Source organism: Crotalus tigris, unplaced genomic scaffold (genome assembly GCF_016545835.1).
Source record: "Crotalus tigris isolate CLP2741 ecotype Arizona unplaced genomic scaffold, ASM1654583v1 scf7180000018155.2402879, whole genome shotgun sequence".
In the NCBI taxonomy this organism is placed as follows: domain Eukaryota; kingdom Metazoa; phylum Chordata; class Lepidosauria; order Squamata; family Viperidae; genus Crotalus; species Crotalus tigris.
Window position 1 is genome coordinate 1908606 of NW_024096851.1, and position 10737 is coordinate 1919342.

The 10737-nt window shown below is 39.3% G+C and overlaps 1 protein-coding gene across 1 annotated transcript; it reads left to right on the top strand.

The window, feature by feature from the left end:
- Positions 1–1085: 1085 nt before the first annotated feature.
- On the top strand, positions 1086–10162 carry VCAM1 (vascular cell adhesion molecule 1). The gene is made up of 6 exons (XM_039348482.1): positions 1086–1295; positions 2614–2898; positions 4412–4723; positions 5097–5369; positions 6359–6682; positions 7984–10162. Exons 1-6 carry the CDS (start codon positions 1244–1246, stop codon positions 8142–8144), a joined length of 1407 nt encoding a protein of 468 aa, XP_039204416.1. The 5' UTR covers positions 1086–1243; the 3' UTR covers positions 8145–10162.
- The last annotated feature ends 575 nt before the right edge of the window (positions 10163–10737 follow it).

Below are 10737 nucleotides of genomic sequence, written 5' to 3' on the forward strand. Positions count from 1 at the left end.
GCTATTAGGTGTACGATTCTACAAATGACATCACCTTATCTTCTCCAAAAGACTGACTGAACAGAGACCAACCTTAGATACTGGACTTGATGAAGATTACTTGAAAAACTCCAGTTTTTCCTTTTTGAAAGCTTCAAGCGTTGCTACACACATAGTATTACCTCTCAGAGGATCTTTTGTTTGTATTGCTAACTCTGTTCTAAATGCTCACTGCAAAAACCCTGTAAAGCTGACCAGTACTGTTTATGCCCAGTCGGCAAATGATACTTTAGCTATAGTTGAGAGAGGATCTCAGTAGATTCATCCAGGTCTGAAGTACCAATTGAACTGTAGATCCGTGTTTCAGACACTTTTCAGTGCTTAGATCCCATGAACCAGGGGTAGGCAACTTTGGCTCTTTTATGACTCGTGGACTTCAACTCCCAGAATTCCTGAGCCAGCCATGGCTGGCTCAGGAATTCTGGGAGTTGAAGTCCACGAGTCATAAAAGAGCCAAGGTTGCTTACCCCTGCCATAAACTGATTCTTCCCCATCAATTCCTTTGGCAGAAAGAGGAAGGGGGATCCTAATGTCTCGGTTTTGTGCGATTAAAGAGTGGATCCTTTCCTTTTTCTTTCTTTCCTGCTTCACGTTCTCCTTCGAACACACACCCCAATGCGCACCAGAGATAGGAGAGTCTCCCGAACAAGTGCTGTAATAGTTCCTTAGTGCAGTGTTTCCCAAACTTGACAATTTTAAGGCATGTGGACTTCAACTCCCAGAATTCCGCAGCCAGCAACGCTGGCTGTGGAATTCTGGGAGTTGAAGTCTACATGCCTTAAAATTGTCAAGTTTGGGAAACACTGCCTTAGTGGGACACTGGCTGTCCAAAATCCCTGCAGGAAACTGGGGCGGGGGGGGCGGGGGGGGGAGAAGAGAGGTAATTCCAACGTGGGTTAGGCTTCCTGGGGCAGGAGAATCGCTTTCGTTTTTTCTTCCTCGGTTTTCGGGATTTTCCATCCCGGAATTTCCAAGGACCGCTCTTTCTCCCACAGCCCCACTCCCCCTCTCCGTCAACCTCCAGCCCTCCCCCGTCCTTTCTCTTTATAAAAAGAAAGAGAGAGATGAAGGTGAGGCATACACCGATTCCTCCTTCACGGTGCAGTGGGTCCTTCTTGGAGTTCCCGGGCAAGGCAATTTCGGGAGTGTCCTGTCTGAACCCGCTGGAAGTGTTGTGTCCACCAGACCCAAGTTGTCGCGGCCAATGGCACCAGTGATTTCAGCGCTGCTTTCGCTCCTCCTGACGTTCACCACGGGTGAGTTTGGAGCTGTTGCTGGTGCTCTGGGGGAGAAAAACGTGTCTTGTTTTGCCTTGTGTAGCGTTTGAAATAAAAACGAACAGCTCAGAGAATGTATTTGCTCCGAGATAAGACATTAAAAAAAAAAGAGTTACAGAGGGTGGGCGATTTTATAAATGTCCTTATAAATCTTTCAAATCTGCATATGTAAAGATTTTTTTTTTTAATGAGGATGCCATTTTAGCAGATTTACAGATTCCACTGAGGGCTACTGGATTTACTTGCAAGTAAACATCCTTGTGCTATTAGCAGGCACACAGCCACATGGATTCAGAAATAACACAGCAGTCTTATGAATGTTAACTTCAGTACAGCAACCAGTGAATTCAGAAGACTTCTTGCTAAGAGTGCATTGGTGGGATTGTAATTTGAAAGCCTTCATTTGTAGGCGATGCAGTCTTTTAATACATTAAGTGGAAGCTTAATTGTATGTTATTATATATTCATTCTATCCAATGATATCTTTAAGCAAGTGCCTTTTAAACTAAACTCTTACTCTTTAGGACTCTAATTTGAGAAATATTTAGATTGTTAGTTCAGTGGTAGGTAGTTCAAACTAATTGGGCTGAGACCTTGAACTTTAGGCTGTAAGGCAGGCCTATTTCCATATACAATATGCATGTATTGGGATTCCATCTTCATCTACTTAATTTAACACCAGTCATATCTGAAACTCATCAGAATCAATGGCAGGATAGCCTAATTGTGTGAACCTATTAGAAACGGTTCCACTGAATTCAATAGACCTTCCAGATCGGTGGTTATAAGAGTGCAGTCTTAGACATATTATTAATTTTTCAGCCTGGGCCCAGAATGTGAGATTAATATCACCATGACTACACATCCGGATAACAATCCCTAGTCGCTTTTTTCTGTATGCTGCATCAGAGTCTGGATTACTTTAGTGATTCCACATTCAAATCTATGTTACAGTGGAACAAAAAGTTATTTTTTTTTTCCTTCATTCCATTTAGGTGCTGCTCACCTCCAAACCAACTCTGAGGGCTGAGTTTATATTAAGCAATTATTCTAGCTATATTTTTGTTTGTATGGATTTTTACCATTCCCATGTCAATCAATGTTTTTCCCTTGACACCTGCTTATATACATTTCCGCTTTTAACTCTTTGGACTCTAGAAGCAAGTTATTGAAAATTGACTTTGGTCCATTTGGATAACTGCTTGGTAATAAACAGCAGAAAGATAAATATTAATCTGTTACATATACATATATGCATCCATATATCCTGAATGTTCTTCCGTCTCTCTTGTTTCAGCTAAAGCATTTGGAATAGAGGACATTGTGCCAGGTCATAAGGTTGTTGCACAAATTGGACACCAGATTGCCCTAAGTTGTCACACAACTGGTTGTGAATCCCCACACTTCTCCTGGAGAACCCAGTTAGACTATCCATTAGGTGGGAAATCACACAGTCAAGGAAACAGTTCAGTTTTAACTATACAGTCTGTTGGATTTCAACATGAGCACCAATATGTTTGCACTGCTGGTTGCAAGCCGGGTGAACCATCCAAAGAAAAAGCAGTCATGGTTGACATTTACTGTAAGTAACTAAACTGTAGTAAGATATAGTGTATCTAATTCTCATAGCATACCTGAAGTTTACACCTGTACGGAATTTAAGTAGCTAATTGATCTAAAAGTAGGAATGGTTGTCACCGATATTTTGATGTTTTGTCCCTGCTGCCATGTGCTTGGCTGCGCTGCTCCATGCGGGCCGTGCCCGGGGGTGACTCTCAGCCGGGGGGGCTGCTGGTGAGGAGCGGGCCGTGGGAGGAGGTAGGGCTGGGGCGATGGCGCATGTGCCCACAGAAAGAGCGCAGAGTGCCGCCTCTGTCATGCATGCGATAGGTTTGCCACCACTGGGCTAGTCTCTCTCTCTCTCTCTCTCTCTCTCTCTCTCTCTCTCTCAGCCCAACTCACCTCCCAGGATTGTTGTTGTTGAGAAAATAGGAGGAGGAAGGTGTGTTGAATATGTTGGCTATCTTGAGTTATTTGTAAAAAATAATAAAGGTGGGATACAAATAAATAATAAAATAATTAACAAAACTGAAGTGCACTGTCAGTCTGAATCCATAAAGATGTGATACAACCAAGGCTAGCCGTAAGCATAATTTCAACCATTGAACAATGCTGGTGTATCCAACACAAAAAAACCTAGGTTTTCAGGAACTTATGAAAGACAAGGAAAGTCAAGGCAGTTGCCATCCATATCTTGGTATGTGTGTGTATGCATGTGTATGTGCCCCCGCCATTCCAGAGGGCATGTGCTAAGACAGATCTCCTGAATTCCATCAGATGACACTGCTTAATAGAGGAACCTTCAGCAACAATTGGAGAGTTTGGGAGTATTTATGCCCATTGTGTTTGGGTCTGCTGTAATTGAAATTCTGAAGCTGTCTTTTAGGTCGTTACATCCTAATAATCCTGGAGTCCAGGTCCATAGACAATAAAAAAAATGTTTTGGAGGCTACACACAAAAAAGGAATTTAGGTTAATTAGAGTCTGTATGACCAAGTCTTGGGTGCATGCCTTTCTATAAACATCTATCAAATCTGAATGCTCTTAAACTGAAAACAGTACAGTGCATTTACTCTTAACTTAAGTCAACCTTGAGCCTGTCAGAATTGAACTGCTGGCAGTCAGCAGAATTAGCCTGAAATGCTACATTCTAATAGATTAGAAGATATAGAAAGTAAAACAGTTCATTTTGCTTTTGCATTAAATTAAAATTGTTTACTGAAATGAAGTAGTAGCATAATGGAACTGGACACAGGGTCCTTCTTTTCTCCTCCCTGGTTATGGGTCTTCTGGGGGTGTTCATGTGTTGAGATGCTGTGTAGAATGCTGGTTCATTCAGAGTTTACATATCAAGCAACAAGACCTACATGTAAAATCTTCTGCCATGATATTTGTTCAGATGCCATCAGCTGGAAAGCAGTTTGCATCCAAAACATGAGGACTGAGTAGTTGTAAACAGAGAATTGACAAATTCCAGCTTGATTTTAGCTGCTAACAACCTTCCTCTGATATGGTTTCTTCGTTTCTTTTTTTAGCATTCCCCAGTGATCCGGTTATTGAGCTCACAAGCCCTCTCATTCTTGGGGAACCAGCTTCTGTCACCTGCAGTGTTCCCAAGGTCTATCCTTCTGAGCAGTTGAAGATCACTTTGCTAAAAGGAAAAATAACTGCTGAAAAAGAGTTTTTTCAAGACCCTCATACAAAATCATTACAGACCAAGAACCATAAAATTAATTTTATTCCTATGGAGGAAGATTTTGGGAAAGAGATCATATGCAAAGCTGAGCTGCCGTTAGAGGAAATGGCTTTGAAGCCCAGACTGTCTACACATGTGATGGAAATAAATTGTAAGTATGTTGATGGAATAAAGATTCCAGCACAGGTTATATTCATGTTAAGGTTGCCTCCGTTTGCAATAGGCTGAACTGGATTTAGGAGGACATAAGAAGGAATCTTAAGACAAGTGGGGCAAGAAAAGTCAAATGAGCAGTTCTGGTTTATGCTTTCATTTTGTAAGCTGCTTAAAGTGCTTTCCCCATCTGATTAATATTTGTACTTTAAATGTTTTTAATAGAGGAAAAATCCATCAGTTAATAAACAAGTGTGAATTTATTGATGTTCACCAGTTGATTCTCAAACCTTTCCCCATTTAGGGCACTTATTATGACCTGCAATGTCCATTTTGCTAATTTAACTTGTCTATCCTTTGCTTTCCTTAAGATGGCCCACGGAATACTCAAATTGTGGCATTGCAAGGCAACACCGTACTAGAAGGAGAAGCACTGACACTTACCTGCATGACTGAAAGTCATCCTAAGGCTAGCTTTGCCTGGAAGAAGCAGCTTCCTGATGGAATTTCCCAGAATATTACGGAAAAGTACAACCTCTTTATCCCAAATCCTCAGGCCTCTGACTCTGGAACCTATATTTGTGAAGTCACCAATGAAGTTACAAGTGTAGTGGAGAGAAGATCACTATATATTTCTGTACAAGGTATAAAAACCCTGGGAACATAATAGGCCACATTCTGAATGCATTTACAGATTGTGTCCTCACTACTACTGGCCTTGCAAAGCATTGGTTTCACCTTTCCATCTGCAACAATCTTGTATCACCAGTCCTATTATAGCCAGTCTCATTTTAATTATGAAGGGGCAGATAATAGCAATTTATTTATTATTGCAAGAGACAGAGATTCATTGGTCAGCCTATTCCTATTCAAAATACTTATTATAGGTAAAAACCCTTAGATTTAATGCCCTAATAAATTTTACAATATTTGTTGTGGGTCGTTTTGAGAGCCTTTAATAACAATGTACTACACAATAGGAGAGCGTGTCATCATTAAGTCCATTTTTAAATGTTCTAGCCACACTTAGAAAGCTTTCCTGTTTAGAATCGGATTGTGAAGGGTGAAGATTAAGACAGAGATGAGAAGACTATCTTCCCTCACTCAAGTGATTTCAGGGTTAATGGTCAATATTCTCAAGCTAAAGTCTGAATGTCAAATATTTTACATTCAAATGAACAAAAAAACCAACATATAAAGTTTTTTAAATCTCAGATAGTTGAGCACTCAGACTGAAAATATCCAATGTTAACACTGCAGGATCCAGTCTGTTTTGATCACTGGGACCTGGGGTTTTGTCTTCTCAGCTTTCAGGCTAGTGCTGGAGACCACCCTCAGGGAACCTCTCGTGTTAACGTTAACTTCTCACAGCAACGATAACACTCATATATACTATATCAGGGGTAGGCAACTTGGCTCTTTTATGACTTGTGGGCTTCAACTCCCAGAATTCCTGAGCCAGCTATGCTGAGGGGAGAGGTTGCAAGCTGAGCTATGCTAGCCCAGGAATTCTGGGAGTTGAAGTCCATGTGTCATAAAAGCCAAGGTTGCCTACCCCGTGCTATATCATGTATTCTGATTTTATGTTTGTTAAACAATTAACAGAAGTACATATTTTCATTTCTTTCTTCAGCCTTTTCAACAGCCGCCTCAACATTAACCACCTCATCTGAAACAACAACGTTAACCACCTCATCTGAAACAACAACATCCTTTACATCAGATGCGGCATCAGAAACTACAAAATCAGTTACATCTCATGCAATGCTGAAAACGTTTATGTCTACTACATCAGAAATAGCAGCACCAGAGTTGATTACAATGTCTACATCACACACAGCACCAAAAATAATTACCTCGGTGACATTGCTTGCAACACTGAAAAATAATACAGTTGTGTACCCGGTGGATGTTTCTGATGATGACAGAAATAATACAGAAGAGATCATAATAATTGGTATGTATTTTTCAACCTTTGAACCATATAACCATATTATACTAATACTGCTACCAGATTGCATTACCTTAACACTCCATGCTTATTGGGTAGTGGTCCCCAAAAGGTAACTGGGATCAGTTCTTCCTTTCCCTTGCTAGGATTCTTGCAGTATTAAAAGGCATTGCTCAGACAGCAAACTAGCTGTTGTACAGGTAGTCCTTGACTTACAACCACAATTCAGGCCAAAATTTCCGTTGCTAAGCTAAGTGAAACTTTATCCCATTTTATGAACTTTCTTTGCCACAGTTGTTAAATGAATCATTGCAATTGTTAAGTTGGTTGTTAAGTGAATCTGGCTTCCCCGTTGACTTTGCTTGTCCGAAGGTCGCAAAAAGTGGTCCCATGACCCCGAGACACTGCAACCGTCATAAACGCATGCCCGTTGCCAACTGTCCGAATTTTGATCACGTGACCATGGGGATGCTGCACGGGTCATAAGTGTAAAAATGGTCATAAGTTATAACTTAGAACAGTCACTAAAAGAATGGTTGTAAGTTGGTGACTACCTTTATAAAGAGATTATATAGAAGAGGAAAATAACAATGAAGAAAAATAATCAAAAAATGGAGGGTTTTCAGTGGATCCGATACTTAAGCCTTTTCATTATTTTATTACATTCCCTTTAGCCCATATTTCACTCCTAACTAAAGTTGGTTAACTTTCCACATTGTAGAACTTTCCATGGTAGCTTTCTGCAAACTGATTGTTATTTGAACTTTAATTAAGAATTCTCCAGAGAGCAGGGCTATTGTAGTGAATTCTGGGTGTTGAAATCCACGCATTTGTAAGCTTACAAAATTGAGGAAGGGTGTCTTAGGGGTTTGTTGGCAATAATGTTATTTCTCCCCCTCCCTTAGTATTCCTTGACTTATGACAGTTTACTTAGCAACGGTTCAAAGTTACGACACCAAGCCCCCAAAAGTACTTACGAGACCATGCCCCCAAAGGCTCCCAATTAACAAATCCTCGGGTTACGAATGTAATTGGCAGGTTTTATTACATTCGTAACTCAAGGATTACCTGTACTTCTGTATCAGGACCTTCTGTCCATGAATGTGACATTTAGCTATATAAATATTGATATAAAGGGGACTGAAATTTGTACAATTGGTGAACAAAATGTCAGCCCCAGAAGAGAAGGAAGAGGAGGTAATGTTAAATCCAGAAATAGATTAACATTTGCTAGTGAAACTTTTAGATAGCATTGCCAATGGCCATTGTTGTTATACTCAATTTTTGTTTGTTTGTTTCATTCTCAGCCAGAGTTGAAGAGCTGGATTACGCGACACCTGTAATCATCGTAGTTTCTTGTTTAGCAACAGTAGCAGGTCCTACAGCTGCCATATTTATTTACATTTTTAGAAAGATGAAGATAAATGGCTCCTACAGTCTTGCAGACTCACTTAAGCCAAACATATAAGTCCATTAACCAGAAGTAACTAGACAGATTTGCAAGTTTACCAACTAGATGACACTGGACTTTGCTCAGAATCTTTGGTGATCTTTCTCATCACAACTCAATGCGGGAGGAATTGCGCTGATGTGCTTTGGAAAGGATGCAACCAAATTATGCCTTTCCACGAAAACCAGTCTCTTGAGCGCAGACTCTGTCTCCATTCAGTGTCTCCATTCAGCCACAAAGTGCTTGTGATCTTGGGCTAATCTATAGATATGTTTCTAAACTATGCTTTTATTTTACAATATTAACTTCCATGTGCAATACAAGCCAAATGAAACCTGCCTTACTTTTGGTAGTGCTGGACTAAGTTTCAAATTTACCTACATATCCAACAAAGTAGTTACTTATGAGAATAGTGAAGTGCAGTAGGATGGGCTATCCAGATATCTTTATACATAGAGGCAAGTTATACAATATGAACAATTTATCAATAGAAGAGAAGTATTGCAGCATAGCACTGATTCTGTTACCTGGTTGGGTAATGAAATGTCTGCAACAAAACAAGCTCACAAAGCACCAAGGACTGCATATGTGCAGCCTAACTCTTAACAGCTCAACTCTTAACTATTTGCTAGCAACAGGAAAGGTGTTTCTTGTTTTACAAAATCCCTATAAAGCTCCAGTTGCTAATTTTTTTTATGTCATCCCTGGATCAGTTTACTAGGTCTGTGATCTCTCACCACAATTTTACTTCAACAGTTAAACCTCTTTGCTTCCTTGCAAAGTGGCCCACTGTTGGGATATTTATTTTTGTTTTCTTTATTATTCTAATATTTTGGTGGTGGGGACTTTGTGGCTGCAGGCACTTCTCAACAAAGCAGTGATTTGACCCTTGGTTCTAGATTAGAAGATGGATATTTCCAAATTGTTTTTGAAGGGTTGGACAGTAGAAATGTATGTAAATATGCTGTAGGATATATATTGTTGTAAATAATGTATCATATTCTGAACATATGTATTATGCAGAGATGGGATACAACTGGGTAAATGTACAATAGATGTATGTATTTTGTATATAGTATTTTTTAACCTGTAAGTAGCAAATGCAAAATTATTCACTGCAACTTGTGAATAATTACATGATATTCTGAAGGTTTTCTTTTCAGAATGGGCTTAATCCTGGTGGAGCTAAGCGTTTTGAAGACCTACTGATCTCAACAAGAGGGAGTTTTAAAAATGCATTTCATTCTTCTGTTGAAATTAGTTAAATTTAAAAAGTGCTTAACTTTGAGGGTTTGTTTCTGTATAAATAGATGCTCAGACCCCCATTTTTGCAATGTTACAAATAGTGGGGAGGATAGAGTACATGCAGTATACAGATTTAAAGTTCTGCATAATAGTGGAAGCTAATGTTCTTTGAGAAATATTAGGAAACTTGAAAGAAGACCATAGTTCCCAGGAGTCTCTGGGAAAAGAAAATAACAATTAAATTGGCATACACTGACAGATGTACGAGTTTAATTGTTGTTACTTCCTTTTCCTAAAGATGTCCTATTACTTAGAAATTACTTAGTTAGAAATGTCCCATTACTTAGTACTAGATATATGAATAAAATGGAGGTATAGTCTTATGCACATTTAAAGTAGGGTATGAGTCTCACTGTAAAGCAAAAACTCTACTTTGATGTTGTCAACTGTATTATGAAAGGAATAATTTGTACACTCCAGACAAAATTGCAGTTTAAGTTCTATTCCAAGGTTATTACCTGTTTTTTTAAAAAAAAAAATATTGTGAGCCTCTCACCTACCTGGTTCACGTTTTGGTACTTTCATAGCTTGTACAGTATTATTTAAATTTATTGATAGCAATGCAATGTTCTCCTGTGAAACTGAATATTTATGTTGACATCTGTGAATTTTCTTTCTTTCTTTCTTTCTTTCTTTCTTTCTTTTTTTTTGGCTAGGTAGTAAAATAGCCAAAATGCTGTAATTAATCAATGTATGATTGAATTGTAAATAAAAGTGTTTTTCTGATTTTATAAGCGTTGCTGGTAACTCTTGATTTTCCCTGTTATCCTCATTAAGCTACAACCCAATAGAACATTCTCTAGAAAAAAGGAGATACTGGGCAATGGCAGAGATGTGACCATGGATATCTTCAGGGAGAGCAAAAGAAGTCAAAGGATGAAATGTGTGATGATGACGTCATCATGCAAATGTGACTTGCACCAAATGTTTGAACATGAGCTCCTAAGGACAACATTTGCATAAGGATGCCACCATGTGTGTGTTGTCATTTGGGCATTATTGTGGCTTGCTGTAGAAGTGTAGATGATGCCGAACGCTGTTCAAATCTATTGTCTTACATACTTGGTTCAATGTCAAGGTTCCGACCGACAGAGACAAATAAAGCAGAACTCCGAGGTTTGCAGTTCCTCAAAGAACATGTTTATTGATACAAAGTATCAGCACGTCAAAAGTGAAACCAAGTCTGAAGAGATGCATAACAATTCCCCAATACAAAGTTAAGAAATCCCACCCCTAAGGCTATGCAAGCAACTACGTTTCCCCATACAGCTTGTTGGTGGGCTTTTCATGAAACGTCCAGCCCGCA

Coding starts and splice junctions, on each gene's coding strand:
- VCAM1 (XM_039348482.1), top strand. CDS start 1,244: ATGGCACCAGTGATTTCAGCGCTGCTTTCGCTCCTCCTGACGTTCACC. Junction 1,296..2,613: donor CCTCCTGACGTTCACCACGG/GTGAGTTTGGAG, acceptor CTCTTGTTTCAG/CTAAAGCATTTGGAATAGAG. Junction 5,370..6,358: donor ACTATATATTTCTGTACAAG/GTATAAAAACCC, acceptor TTCTTTCTTCAG/CCTTTTCAACAGCCGCCTCA.